Below are 15,457 nucleotides of genomic sequence, written 5' to 3'. Positions count from 1 at the left end.
GGCTCGGCTTTTTCCTCTCTGTGTTTTCACACCGTTATTGCTTATCCGCATCCCCGGGAGTGCCTTTCCATGTGAGTACGGGAGCGCCGGCACCTGCCAAGCACCCGCGCCGCCACCCTCTCCGTTATATTTATTTTTTTTTTTCCTTCCCCCCCCCCACCCTTTCCCCGGCAGCTTCGCACCTTCCCCTTCGCTCCCCGCTCCATCCTCCCCTGCCCTGGCAGTGACGGGCTCCGGCTTCTCTCCCGCAGGATGCCCGCCGAGGCGCCCAGCAGCGGCGAGGGCGCGGAGCCCGGCGCTCCGCGGGAGCGGCGGAGACGGCGCGGCCGTGCGCGGGCGCGGACCGAGGCGCTGCTGCACACGCTGAAGCGCAGCCGGCGGGTCAAGGCCAACGACCGGGAGCGGAACCGCATGCACCACCTCAACGCCGCCCTGGACGAGCTGCGCAGCGTCCTGCCCACCTTCCCCGACGACACCAAGCTCACCAAGATCGAGACCCTGCGCTTCGCCTACAACTACATCTGGGCCCTGTCCGAGACCCTGCGCCTGGCCGAGCAGTGCCTCCCGCCGCCCCCCGCCTTCCGCGGCGCCGCCGCGCCCCCCAGCCCCGGCAGCGACGCGGGCTCCTGGCTGTCCAGCGCCTCCCCGTCCGCCCCCTCGCTCTGCGCCTCCGCCTCCGGCCCCAGCAGCCCCGCCACCTCCGAGGACTGCGCCTATGCGCCCGCCGACAGCCTGAGGGGCTTCCGCGGGCTGCCCGCCGGCCCGGGCGCGCCCCTCCGCTAGCGCGCACCGCCCGCGCCCCGCGCACCGCCCGCAGCTCGGCCCGGGGCCGGCGGAGAGAGGGGCGGGGGTGAGGAGGGGGTCTCGTCCCGTTGCACTTTTCATCACTGTCCTTCCCCCCAGCCCCTTCCCCCCGACCCCCGCCTCGCCTCCCGCTCCGCTCCGAAAAACCGGGAAGAAGAAAAGCGACAGATTTGCTGCCGCAGACGAGGTGAAAAGTCAATTTTACAATTTGTAGCTCTCCAGAGAAGAAAAACGAGCATGAAAATTTGGTTTGAACGCCCTGACAATGCCATGAAAAGGCTTAAGGGGCCGATGCGGCTGCGGGGCGCAGCGCGGGGCTCAGCGCGGCTCCCCGGCCCTGCCCCGGGGCGGCTCAGCCCCTGCCGGGGGTCCCAGCACCGGCCCCGATGGGACCCCGCACCCGGCGGACAGCGGAGAGCCTCATGCATTATAGATGCTGACCCCCAGCGCGGCCGGCCTGCCTCAGAGTGGGAGCAGACACGGGGTATTCAGCGACTGGACCAGAGAGCGGTTTAATTTATTCAAGATGTTCATTCATATGAAAATTGTATTTTTGTACATAAAGAGCTTTATTCTATTATTATACCTCTTATCAAAGTGGGGGTTTTGTTTTGGTTTGGTTTTTTTGTTTTTTTGTTGTTTTTTTTTTAAGAAATCGGTCTTTACCCTGTAAATAAAATTTTTTAACGTTTGTACTGAATTTTGGCAGCGCCTCTGGAGTTTTGTTTCTTGAACTCGAGGGGTTCACTACTCGGAAGGAGGCTGGGGTGGAAGGGAAGGGGCATTTCTGACACCCCACTGGCCACAGACACCTGCGGCTACCTGCACACACCCGCTGGTCTCCAAGTGTCCCAAGGAGGGAATTAGAGCCCCAGGAGATGCGGGCAGAGAGCAGGAGCACAGCAGGACACCAGCAGTGCCCATGTTTCAGGCTCACAGCAGAGCTGCGAGGTGTCGGGAGCTTTGGGGCAAGCAGAAGGTGCTGGACAGGGCACAGAGGTTGTAACTTGCCCTGAAGCCGTGACACTGGCAGAACGTGACTGGCATGAGCTGCCTCTTTTCCTCAAGGCATGAGGTGCGACAGAGGCTCTCCCAGATCACTCACAGGCAGGGAAAGGAAAGAGAGCGGCCAAATGTGCCATCTCATGGTCTCTGCACCAGCTGTGGCACAGCTCTGGCACTCAGTCAGAGACTGAGGGTGTCAAAAGTACCCTCATCGCCAGGAAATCTGCTCCACCATTGCAAAATCCCAAACTTTCCTTTCTCCTGCAATTGTGTGCAATGGGGGAGCCCTCTGACCCCCCAAACCCCTACCTTCTACTCTTCCTGACTCCATCCCCCCTCTCTTTCGCATTGCTCAATGCTCCCACATTGCACTGGGCACACAGACCCTTAAAAACAAGTTTTATCCTCTTTGCCTTGTTTTATGGGGAAATGAGGCAGCTCAGACATGTCTCTACAGCCATCCCCAAAACATGGGTGACTTGGAACTGTATGTGCAGGTAGCAGGGAGTTTGTGGGGAAAGATGGAGAGATGGTGTTGTACAAACCCAAATAAATCAGATCTCTGATGGGACTGCCACGGATTATGGAATGAATTGACTTTCATTTTTCTGTGCCTCAGTTTCCCATCTGCAAAAGTGGGGTACCACCATCCCCTCATCAGTGAATTTAAGGATTTAATTATGCAGAGCTTTCAGAGCACTCAGATGCTCAGGGTGCAGTAAAAGCCCAGGAAGGAATTCTTTAGGACATGATCATAGATGGTGTGGGGAAAAAGGCAGAGGGCAAACACCGAAAGCATCAGACAGAACACTGAGAAGCTGTTCATCACACAGGCAAAAACTCTGCCTGAAAGTTAACCCTCCTGTGGAAAGAATGTGGAGATATCATCAAAAACGTAATTTGGGATCATACAATTGTTACAAAAATTAGAAGGAGAAGAACTGAATTAAGTTTGCACAGGTACTTCAGTGTCAGCAGTTCCTCCTTTTGTGTGAGCCTGCAATAGAGATAAATATTTCTTTAAGACACTTTTCATATGCATGTCCATACAGACCCACACCCACCTCTGCTTCTCAGTAACTACAAATGCTGAAAAGTGATATTTTTTTAAAATCCTAATAGCAGCATAATAGTAACATTAATTAAAGACACCATCAACCAGTATAGAGCAGCTCCTTAATGATGTCCTGTTAAATAAAAGAGATTTTTGAAATCTAATTCTGGCAGTAACAGGTCTTAATCTGTGATGCAGTGAAGCTTTGCTTGCACCTGCCCTTGAAAGCCAGGAGGTTTTGTATGCAGGAGCCTCCAGGGGCTGAAATTTAGTACAGTCCATGGAGGCGGAAGGTCATCTAAAGTCACTGGGTCCCAAGACACTGGACTTCAATCTCAAAGAAGGAAGAAAAAAAAACTCCACAAAACTTCAAAATATCCTCTATTCTTTTGTGTTTTCTTAGCTGCCAGCAGAGATCTGTGGACATTATGCAGTATATAAAGACCATACATCTAGCAGCACTCAGTGTATGATGTTAATGTTCCTAATGGGCAATGAAAGCTGCAAATTGCGTGAGGACACAATTAGATTCATACATTAACATGAGTCAGAGAACAGTTTTTCCCCGGAGCAGTGATAGGTTCAGACATAGTTGAACAAATCTGCCGTCGGGACAGATGGAATGCCCACATTCAGAGGCTGCAGGACCAACCTGCACCCCCGTTTACAAGGAGGGGGTTTGGATTTATTTTCATCAAATGAATAGTTTGGTGAATTGGAACAAGCTTCCCCCGGCTGGAAACAGGAGGCTATTTTTAATTGCACTAAAATAATCTCCTTGCATTAGTACAGGGGGGAAAAATACGTGAATTAAATACTAGGGCTGATGAAAGCATTAGAGAATTTTTTGGAAATACCAGATTGTTCTGTGGTAAAAAATATCTGTAAATAGGCAACAGTCTTAGTCCCACTGAAACCAATGGCAAGATCCTTATTGGCTTCAGAAATAAATGAAATAGAATCTTGATTTTTAATGCTGGCACCACAGGGCATGTGTTTATATGCATTTTTTCATATGTCTGCTGATAGGTTTTGGTAGCACTTTAGCCCTGTTGGATGCACTCAGCCACCTCCAGGGCATGCAAGCATTAGGGACCCTCTGCCAGGAGGCTCTGCAAGCCCTTAGGTCTCTCTTAATTCCCCTTTAGTTAGGAGAGAAAGTCTGAGATGGCTCCATTGATAGGGAATCCCTGCTGGCTGGGAGACATCCAGCACAGACTTTCTTGAAACACAGCTGGGATTATCCCACTTTCTCTCTGCTGGGATTCACTGTGGGGAAAATTCCCACAGATGCTTGTGTGTTCCGAGGAGGAGGGCCCACTGCAGCTGGAACTACTCCGTTTCAGCCTTTTCCAACTGATTTGAAGCTCTGGAGATTCTCTGTGATTTACCTGTGCTCAAAAAGTGAGCAAATAACTGCAAATGCAAAATTCTGTACAGGTTTTAGATTAGAAGTATGTTTTGTAGTTTCAATGCCATGTGGTGCCCTATTTAGTGTCATAGTTGACATGGTGAGGCTCAAATGATGCTTAGTGTTTTGTTATGAATGAGAGCATCCTCAGAAGGGTTTTCATTATTGGGCCTCAATCTGTCATAGATTTTGACTTTATTCTGTACATGATCTGTAAAATACAGTCTGCACTACCACCTCTGAGCTCATGAAACTTAATATTATAATTACGGATCTCTGGGGCTCAAATGCTCCATTAAGACTGATCTGTATAGTAAGTGGAGATTATCAGAGCAGAAGCAGGTGAGAACTCATTTTCAGGAGCTTTTTTTGTTGGTGGCACGTGCAATTAAAAGAAGTCATCTGGAGGAGCAGAGCTGCTGAGGACCAAGCAGGTTTACTGTCAGCACTGTGTGTGAGCAGAACAGAGATGCAAAAATACTGCATGAATACTTTCAGCTGATACTTTGCCTCTTACTTTTATAGTCTCCAAATAACACTGCTAGAAGATATTTAAGCCTAGATTAACAAATTAAATTATTTGTTAGTACTGGGTTTATGCCCAGTAGCCTGGTAGCAGTGCCCATGAACAACTAATCCCTATTCTCTCTCCTCCTCAGCCTGATGGTTTCTGTGAGGAGCTGCTGAAGACCCCACAGGTGTCACAGGGCCATGGTGCAGTGACAGATCCATTTATTAATATCCCAGCCCTGTTATTAATGCCCAGGGCAGGGAGGAGAGAGGCTGGGCTGGGGGGTGATGGAAGCAGGGTTTCCCCATGCTGAGGGTGCTGCTCTCTCAGGAGGGATGGCAAAGGGCTCACGTGAGGCTCTGCTGGTGCAGACCAGGGCTCCACACGCCGAGCAAGGCTCCTCCATTATCTTCACCATTATTTTTCACTTGTCACTCTTCCAGTGTAAGATCCACTAGACAAGAGTGAAAAGACTCTTCCCCATGGATAATGCTCTTCTCTGCCAGCGTGGAAATGCTGATGGCACAGCACTTGTTGTTATTCAGGTCTCTCGCTTTTGCCTCTGTTTGACTTTGCAAAGCATCTGTTAGAATCTCTCATCTAGCTGCTAGAAAATCTTATGGAACTGTTCATTTGAAAAGGAAAATGAAATATCACATTAGAGAGGTTGGGACTGAGATGCCACCCTTCTCCAAGCCATGTGTATGATTGCACAAGTACAAGAAACTCTTCTCATTCAGCTCCTACCCCATTTGTTTTACTCATTGACTGCCAGTAGGACTTTGGCAAAGGTCAGTGGGATTTTGGCAAAGGTCAGTAGGACAGAGCATGCAGCATAGCTCTGAAGAGAGTAAAAACTTGTGGAAGCAAGACTTTCAGAGAGAAGATTAACTTTATTCTTTGAGTAATCATGAGTAAGGGTCCTCAGACACAGACTTGTATGCACTCTGCCAAATGGAAGTGTTGAAATCAAGTCCAGAAATCTGGCACCCTAACACAGAAAAGGGAAATGTTTGAGTGTCTCACTAACATCCCTGCTCGAGCTCATTCATTTAGTGGCACTATTCAGCCTCCTGATCCTTTGCTTTCAATCCAAGAGATTCATTGTGCTAAGGAGAAGGACCTGCCTGTGTCAGTTCATGGTCTCCCTTCCACTCTTCCTTCATGCTTGTGGGATGTACTTAATTACAAATTGAAGCATCTGAGGGACTGACGCCTCTATTTCCCAAACAGGGATTTGGCAAAGTCCTCAGGACTTCACTGTCTCTTTCTTGGATTATTACATTCTGCACATTCCAAGATAATCTTTTTCTTTAACCTGAAGATTTCACAAAATTGCCTTCTAGGAAAGCATTTAAAGCTGTCTAATGACAGTCCAAGGTGATTACAGACCTTAATGGTTTGTTGCACAAATAATGGATTAAGTTCCATCTGTAGGAGTTAATTTGACTTATTTTTACAAACAAACCACTTGCTCTGCTCCTCTCTGCACGGCAGATGTCAACAATCTTTATAAAATCATACCCAGGAACACAGCATCTGCAGCCCAGCACAAAGCAGGCAGAGCATCTTGCTTTTCCAGCTGGCAGCTTCCATTGAGGTGACAAGCCTGAAGAAATACAACATTTGCAAACATGAAAATACAAAATCCCAAACCTAGGATGGTGTTAGTCCCCTTTTGGAGGTGGCAGGAGAAGAGACACACAGCCAAGGGACACTGTGGAATCAGAAGTTTGCCCCGTCTCTGTTGTAGGGACCAGGAGATCTGGGGGCCCTCCATGAACAGTTTAGATAAATGGGGCCAAACAGAGAAGGCAAATGTTGCAAATTAAATGGAGGAAGACAAAATTCCAGCGTTGTCATTTTCATGTTGGATTCCCTATGCTGACCTTCAGGAAAATGCACAGACAAGAGAGTCTCAAATACAGGGTCAGAAATAATGAAAATCACTATTTGCAGGTAAAAGTTGATCAGCCTACCCTAAGCAGTCCTTTCCCACCTGGATTTCTCCTTTAAAACATTCACTTTGGAAGCAATGTCCTTCTAGGCAAGGCTGCTATCTGTGTGGAGCAGTGGGACATGGCCTGCAGATGTAAATTTAACATGGACCAGAAGTAGCATCTCTTCTCCTGTAGCTTCCCAATTTGGTCTCTGGGACTCACAGAGAATGGGTAATATTTATCTATTTTTTTTTGCCCTCAGACCCTGGAAAAGCTAGAGACATTGTCAGTAAAGACCAGCAACTACAAGCAGCTGAGCCAATCCCTCCCTTCAAAGCCCAAGACCTTGATTTACTTTCTTACTTTTTCTCTTGACAATCCCTAGATATATGCAGTTTCTCTACTTCACTGGCAGTAGTACTCAAATCGGAGGGATTTAACTCCTGAGATAAAAGAATATGGTATCCTTTTTCCTTCCAATTTGAGTGCCATCTCTTCTGCAACAAGTCTTTTGTAATCTGAAAGGAAAACCCTTCCTGTCACAACACCAGTAATGGATATTGCTCTCTCAATTACCCCTTGCTTCACCAGGAGAGCAACTGATGCGCATCGTGTTTATCCAGCTCACTGAAGTGCTTTCATTATCTAAGAAAAGAGGTTAATTAGTATTTAATCAATCTTTTCACAGGGTACAGTTTCCTCCTCTCCTATTTGCAATCCAAAAAGATGTCAGCTTCCAAAGCCATAATGCCCTCTTGATAAATCAAGTGGCAGCTAATGAGGTCCGTGGTCGCAGGGCAGGAAGGTCTGGGCTACCTGTCACCAGCACGGCTGTCACCTCGGCTGTCACCTCACTTGTTGGGATGCTGGGAGATGCAGGGAGCCACGTGGGATCCAGGGAAGGGAATCATCAGCTGAGGGAAGGTGCTGGTGGCTGTGCACACCCCGAGCTGGAGTGTGAGTGTGTGTGCCCAAGTGCATGACTCACTCTGACCCAGCTGGGAGGGTTCACAGATAAATCTCACAGAAACTCTATGCTCAGGAAGGAAACAGATGAGAAATTCCTTTTCTTTCTTTCTTTCTTTCTTTCTTTCTTTCTTTCTTTCTTTCTTTCTTTCTTTCTTTCTTTCTTTCTTTCTTTCTTTCTTTCTTTCTTTCTTTCTTTCTTTCTTTCTTTCTTTCTTTCTTTCTTTCTTTCTTTCTTTCTTTCTTTCTTTCTTTCTTTCTTTCTTTCTTTCTTTCTTTTCTTTCTTTCTTTCTTTCTTTCTTTCTTTCTTTCTTTCTTTCTTTCTTTCTTTCTTTCTTTCTTTCTTTCTTTCTTTCTTTCTTTCTTTCTTTCTTTCTTTCTTCCTTCCTTCCTTCCTTCCTTCCTTCCTTCCTTCCTTCCTTCCTTCCTTCCTTCCTTCCTTCCTTCCTTCCTTCCTTCCTTCCTTCCTTCCTTCCTTCCTTCCTTCCTTCCTTCCTTCCTTCCTTCCTTCCTTCCTTCCTTCCTTCCTTCCTTCCATCCATCCATCCATCCATCCATCCATCATCACTATCTATCTCATCTATCTCTACCTCTACCTCTACCTCTACCTCTACCTCTACCTCTACCTCTACCTCTACCTCTACCTCTACCTCTACCTCTCTCCTCTTCTTTCCTTCTTTCCTAAAGATAACCCAGGAGCCATCCCTGCATCTGCATAGGCTTGAACTTCAGAGGTAGGAGCCACTAATTATGCTTGTTGCCAAAATGGATAATAAAAGCATTATCCCATTTCAAAGAAATGTATGTAGAACAATGGAGTTTTCTTCATTAGGCAGCAGGCAAGTATTTGTTCTTCCCTGAAAAATGCCAAAACCAAACCTCTCTCTTACCATTTCCACTGTGTTAGTTCTGTGGCTGCAGCTCTGCACAGATGTGCTGAAGCTAAACTGGGCTGTTAAAGAAGCAAAACTTAATTTTGGCTAGTTTTAGAGAGGCTCTTGAGTGATCTGATCCAAAAGAGCTGCTCCAACTGCCCAACCTTTGCATCTTTAAAAACACCCAGCAGCACTTGCAGTGATCTTTTTTCAGAGATATCCAAGCAGAGAAAGTGGCCCATGCATCCACCCACTCAAACCCCTTTGGCTACTGGGCTGCTCTCCCCATAGCCACTGCTGCTGACAATGAGGGACTGAGCCACATGCCCTGTGGTAGCCATGCTCTGGATTTCTTTCCCTGACTTTGGGAAATTCATTGTCTTTAGCGTGGTCTGTAGGTTCAAAGTCCGCTTTCACTCCCTCGGGGCGCCCTTTCTGGGTTCATAAAGCTACGTTCAGAAATCTTCGGGCAGACCCAAAGCTGACAAAAGTGTCATTATATAATGCTGCCAATGAATGAAGCTACCAAAGAAGACATAGTCCAGTTTGCATCTCAGTTACAAGAAGAAAGTGCAATGACAGAGTGAGTAATTGGCTAATTGTCTATACGAGCTCTATTTTAACAGTGCAGTCGTGCGATCGCACCATCTGGGGGGAGCCGGGGCGGGAGCCCCAGCGCACACAAAGCCAGCGCGGTTCCCGACGCGCAGGCCAGGCAAAGCCTCCTCCCAGGCCAGGGGTGGGAGCTGCGCCCCCCGGGTCCCCCCAAATATCGGCTGAGATGCTGAGGCTCTGCCGATGCTGAAAGTCGGGGTGGTTGCCAAGCAATATCTGCGGGTTTTGGAGCGCACGCCGAAGCCCACCTAAGTTGCGCGGTGCAGCGAGCACAGTGTTAGTGCGCTCACAGCGATATCTGCCTGATTGCAGGGCTGCTAATGAGCACAATTAGTCGGGTGGTTGGTGTCGTGAGCCGGCATCCCTGGCCCAGACGTGCGAGGGTGCTGCCGGCGGCAGTCAGGGAGCCCAGCGCGCTGGTGTGATTCTGGGACGCTCAGAAATGATGGCATTTCCCCCTCCTTGTCTTGAAAAAGCTGAATTACTGCCTTTCAGTTCCCATCTATTTTCCTCCAAAGTTACCATGAAGAAAAAAGTATAAATCACACTTCTAAGTGGGGCTGGCACTCGGCTCACAAGAAGGGGAAGAAAAAAAAAAAAAAAAAAAAAAAAAGAGGTAATGCCATAATGTAAAATAGTTAAAAGCTTATTAGAGCCGTTCAGGGCAGTATGATTTCCACTTTGTTTCAGAACACCCCAAGCCCATCCTTTCATGCTATTGTGAAGGCAGCAATTCAAATCTCCCTTTGTCAGTATGAATGGCCCCTCTTAAAGCTCTTTTATGCCAACATATTCCCTACAGGCATATGCCCTTTAGCTCTATTACTGATTTACCCAAGTATTCAGCCCATACCTTCTGCTTTTCTTTTTCACTTACTGAAGTTCCACATGACACGAGCTGCAGGCTCTGCTTTGGTGCCTGCCCCACACCCGGCCCCAGCCAGGATGCTGCGTGCTCTGCCGCTATCTATCTCACCAGGAAAAGCCACCAAAAAAACTAACAGAGGAGACTTTTCAAATGATTGATTTTTCTACTCCCCCCCCCCCGCACCCCTTTCTACCTCTCCCCCTTCTTTTCATCCCTACATTTGTTAGCGCAAACAAATGGGAGAGGGTATATACCACCACCACCCCCCAGCCACAGGGGAAAAAGAGCCTTGCAGGCTTTGAGGGAGGAAAAATTCGAGTGTAAAAAAAGCAAGTAGGCCTATTACCTCTACTTACCCTAATTAGACTTGCTTTGAAGGGCTATTCAGAGATTTTGAAAGGCTGTCCTCTCCCTGCATCTCATTGTGCAATGTTTGCAGAGACATTTGCATCTGTTTGTGCTTCTGAAAATAGCAATGGATGCTTTCAAGAAAGCAAAGCCACCTCCGAGCCCCTCGCACCAAGCCAAGGGCCGCAGCAGTCGAGGTATGTGTGGCCGGCGCTGGGCGGGGGGACACCCCGGTTCCAAGGGTTTCAGGGTTCTCCACCGGTCCCCATTTAAACAATTCCCTTTAACAATGCAATTTTAGGGCATAAAATCTGCTAACTAGATTAAATCCAGATGACACAGGACGTAGAAATGGAATAAAAAAAATCAACGCTAAAGTAAATGGTAGGCATCCTAACAGGATAGAAAGTGTGAAATCCATGCAGAGCTAGAGAGAATAGCTGGCAGCACAGCCCAGGCTTTCATACGCATATGGCCTTGACCATTTGACTCTGGTCCCATTGAGGTGATCAGCTGGAGACGTGAAGGGGCATCTCTGGCAGCACACACGTCCCGCTCGCTCCTTGCAGAAAGCCCACGGAATAAAGCCGCGTGAAGGTGAATGATAGTAAACATTTTGTAATTTGGGGGATTAAACTTGTGGGATGATCTTGATCAGGTTCTCAAGGCATTGCCAGAATGCGCTTACATTAGAATAGCCGCTGCAGGATCGCTGCTGGCAAAGCCACAATATCCGCCAAAGAAAGGGGGTGTGAATGGGACAAAAGGGTTAATTTGAATACGTGCTGAAAAGACTGGAGGTGGACAAGGAGCTCTGCAAGGACTTCATCAGGAGCCATGGGCAGAAGGAGACGGTTTTGCAAATACAGAGGGCGAGCGGGGAGGATGTTTGTAAAGCACACTTGGAAAGGGGGGAGAAAAGGAGAAGAGAAAAGCCCCGCAAAGCTCAAACTGCTTCTTTCTTACACTGCCCTTGGCTACGCTCAGAGGAGCACTTTAGATGGATTAATCACGGGGAAAAACAATGGGATAAAAGTCTTCTTCTCCTCCGTCTGTGCCCAGCCGCGCTGATCTTTCCCCAGCGGCGCATGGTGAGCGCTGGCTTCTGGCCTGGGATGGACCCGCCGGGTCACGGCGGGTACCGCATCTCCTGCTCTGCACCTCTGGAGCTGGGAGTCCCACTGCCCTTTTCCGAGCCACATACGATTAAATTTATGCTACCAGCAGGTTGAAGATTTCATCAGATTACTCCTTCAAAAAATGCTTAGTGGGAATTAAGCATGCAAATCCACTTGGCCGGCTCTGGGGACAATACATTCCCTCATGACGGTGAAATTCTCCTTCTAGCTCGGGCACCCATGACACGGGCTTTTCTGCTCATCTTTTTAAACTTTAAACACACACTGGCATCTGGAAAATGCTCCCATGCGTGGAGCAGGCTCGGATGCGCTGGGTGGGCCGGGAGGGGGCACGTCCCACCTCGCCAAGGTGATGGAAAGGTGTGCACTGTTACCTCCTCCCCATCCCCGTCCCTGTCCGTGCCACAGAGGCAGGACACGGAGCGCATCCTGCTTCTCTCAGAGATGCTGCAAAGCGCAGAACCCGAGCAGGGGCCGGAGGCAGTGGGGATGGACGGCACAGGTGGAGGAAGCCCGGATTTCAGAGGGGATGGGAACACGATGCCATCACTGCTGGCTCTGATTTATGGCAGATCTGACACTCTCTGTGCGGTAGCCAGGGGCTGTGTGAGGATGTGGCTGTCTCAGTGAGGCAGAAAGCAGCAGCTGGGCATGGGCTTGGGGCCAGGCAGGGTGGTGACCCTCAACACCCCAAAGCGGCACCGAGGTCCTGGAGGGACGTGGCTGTTTGCACAAGCATCCCTCCCTGCAGGGAGCCGCTGCTCGGGGCAGGGTGGCCTCTCTTGGGCATTAAGAATTGTTCAAAGTGAAGTGCTGGCTGCGCATTACAGCTTAGAGACCCCTGAGCCGTCCTACCTGCCCCCACCGCTGTCCCCTGCCCCTGGGACAGTGCCAGACTCAGTGACAGTGCCAGACTCAGTGACAGTGCCGACCCAGTGACAGTGCAGACCCAGTGACAGCGCCACACCAATGACAGTGCCAGACCCAGTGAAAGTGCCACACCAATGACAGTGCCAGATTCAGTGACAGTGCCAGACCCAGTGACAGAGCCACACCAATGACAGTGCCAGACCCAGTGACAGTGCCAGACCCAGTGACAGTGCCAGCCTGACCCACCTATTGGTGATCACACCCTCTAAGAGATCAGGTCATCCTTGGCATCCCCCGCAGCACAGAGCTTGGGCTGCTCCAGCCCCTTTTTGACATTTGAAACTCCAAATGAAACTTCAGCGTGTTTTGCTGAGACACAAGCAGGGCTGAGCTCTGCTGTTTTCCTTTGGGATATCTGATATAGCACATAATTTCCCCACTGTATCTCTGTCCCAAAGCACTCTTCAAATGCAAACCCAGCCCATTTTCTTTTTATATTTAGAAATCCAGAACCCACGGGGAAACCCATTTTCTATTGCCTCCCTCCAGCTTGCCCAGCCACTCCCGAGTGCAGGTGAGACCCCAGGAAGGACAGAGGGAGCCAGCAGTGATTTTCTGGGGTGCCTTTGCCCGGAGCACGTGTGCCTGCGCCTTCCCCCCGGGCTGCCCCTCGCTGCCAGCTTGGGGAGGGTTATTTTCCACTGGGTTTTTGTTTCCTTTGAGAACACCCTGTGTTTGTGTTGCTCTTTCTCCGCGGCACAATGCCCCTCTCCATTTCCTCGGCCGCCAGCCTCACATCTCGGCAGAGCGGAGTCGCAGGGGTCGCGGGTCACCCGAGGGCATCGGGGACACACAAAGTCTCTTCAGCCGCTAATGTAAGCCGGGCTAGCGGCACGCTGAAAGCCCATCCACTTGAGACTATCTACAAGGCACTCAGCCCTCTCTAAGGGCTTATAATGTTGACTCTCCTGTCATTGGATCCAACCTTACTATAAGCCCTGGAGGTATGAGGGGCTTAGAGACGTTCATTCAGAAAAAATAAATCCCCCTGCTACCATTCTCTTCATGAAGATAAATATACCACAAACAGAACAAGGAAGGAGGCTGAACTCCTGATCTCTGCTCCAGACGCTTAAAAAATTGCCATTAAAAAACCAACACTTTATTGGACTCCTTTATTATTTGCCATTAAAAAACACAACGCGGTTTATGAGTCTCCAAAGCAGTTTATTAGTATATTTTACTGGCAAAACTTGCCTTCAGTTCAATGCCATTTCTAGTCTACTCAAACGAGAAAATTTTGCAAAGAAAATGGGGTTTGTTTGTATTTGAACTCGCTGTTTCTCGAGGCGTTGCAACCTGAGCTGCTCCAGCCTGGGGAGAGTTTGTGTTCCGTGCTGGAGGGGTTATTGCTCTGCTCCAAAATGCTGTGCTTTGGTATTAAACCCAAGAAGGCTCCTTGGCCATCAAGACTGAGCTTGTCTGGGGCTCTGCAGGCACTGGGCAACACAGAGCACCAGGTCTGAACCTGGCAAAACTTTCTGGGCGCCATCACATGTGCCACCCTTCTCATGACCTCTTTAGCCTCCATATTTCTACCTCTTAGCCTCCATATTTCTGTCCAAAGCTGTGTCAATCCTGCATGGGAGGGATATTTTCAGCTCATATTCAGCCACAAGGTAAAACAGCTGCCATGGGGATGTGCTTCCATACAGCAGCTGGAGGTCAGCCTCCATCCCCACCCCTCCTCTTGCATCAAATCTTGCTGAAATACCCCACACCCCTGGTTGTACTGGTAGAGTTTTTGGGGGTTGTGAATCTTTCCATATTCACTGATTTTTCCTGAGGAAGGAGCCTTAGTGTCCCTCAGAGTTCAAAGAGCAGAGGGTGTCCCTAAGTTCCTGTCTTTAAGTGCATCCAACCTGGCCTGTTCCAGTAGATACAGATGGTAAATTCAGCTGCTCTGAATCTCAGCAGCCTGGGAAGGGGATGTGTAGATGTGTAGAAGGGATGTGTAGATGTGTAGATGTGTAGAAGGTCTCCAGCAGATGCAGAGCACTGACAGGTCCCTGCTCAACCAGTCTGGGCTGGTGTCAGCATTTCTTCTTTCACTCATCCACAGCTGGTTCCCTTAAAAAATTACCCAAATAATTGATTTTTAGCAGAATTTTAACTTCCACTGCAAACACAGCTCTGGATGGAGATGTGAGTTTTGAACCATTGGTTTTGTCTCCAAACATCAGGTGCTAAAGCAAAGTAAGAGGGCATTTCGCTTTTATATGTATTAAATTCATTCTTCTTTTAAGAAAAATATCCTGGTGGCTGCAGGAGCTCCTGCAGGCAGATTCCCCTCCTCTACCTCCACCTGGTCATTTTCTGGCACAATGGGGACAGCAAGTCAGTGCCACTTGCAAGGGTTCAGGGAAGAAGGATCCCAGGCTCTGGGCATGGTGTGTGTACATGGTGAAGTGCTCAGATTTTGAGGGGAAAACATGCACAAAGGGGGGAAGTTGTTGCCTTGGGGAGGGAAAAGGCTGAACTGATCAAACTGCTCATATAAAAGAGGAATAATGGGATTTTGTGGGATTCACATTGATGTTCAGATGAGAAGAGACTCTGGTTGCCTTTTTTCTTTCAAGCCACTGAACAAGAACTTTAAAGCCCCTTTAAAATCTGCTTTGGCTGAGCTAATTATTATCACAGGAGTTATTAGACAAAAGCTCAATGGCTTTTCCAGTGCCTCTTCAACAGTTCCTGGGCTGCCTCGACAACAAGAACCAGAGCTCCCTTTTATCATTGCCATATTCCTTCTGAGAGCTTTCAACTGCTGATCCTTATGCTAAGCCCTACAGGAAACACAGACAGACAAGAGGGGTGCCCACCAGCCTGGCTCCCTCTCCTCTCACCCCACAGCCTGCAGCAACTCTGCTCCCCACCTGCACACTGCTGTTTTATTTTCTGACATGCATCAGGGGAAAAACAAATGTCACAACAGAGTATCTGGTTTTTGAGTAGTGAGACAGCAACAGGCAGCAGGAAGCAGCAGCCAG

The 15,457-nt window shown here is 48.9% G+C and overlaps 1 protein-coding gene across 1 annotated transcript; it reads left to right on the top strand.

Annotated features, from left to right (window-relative positions):
• Positions 1 to 252: 252 nt before the first annotated feature.
• On the top strand, positions 253 to 783 carry NEUROG1 (neurogenin 1). Its single transcript, XM_063168362.1, has one exon. It carries the CDS (start codon positions 253 to 255, stop codon positions 781 to 783), a length of 531 nt encoding a protein of 176 aa, XP_063024432.1.
• The last annotated feature ends 14,674 nt before the right edge of the window (positions 784 to 15,457 follow it).

Source organism: Melospiza melodia, chromosome 14, assembly GCF_035770615.1.
Source record: "Melospiza melodia melodia isolate bMelMel2 chromosome 14, bMelMel2.pri, whole genome shotgun sequence".
Lineage (NCBI taxonomy): Eukaryota > Metazoa > Chordata > Aves > Passeriformes > Passerellidae > Melospiza > Melospiza melodia.
This window is presented reverse-complemented; position numbering and strand designations above follow the sequence as displayed.

Excerpts from the sequence above, each read along its gene's own strand:
- NEUROG1 (XM_063168362.1), top strand. The coding sequence starts at position 253 with ATGCCCGCCGAGGCGCCCAGCAGCGGCGAGGGCGCGGAGCCCGGCGCT.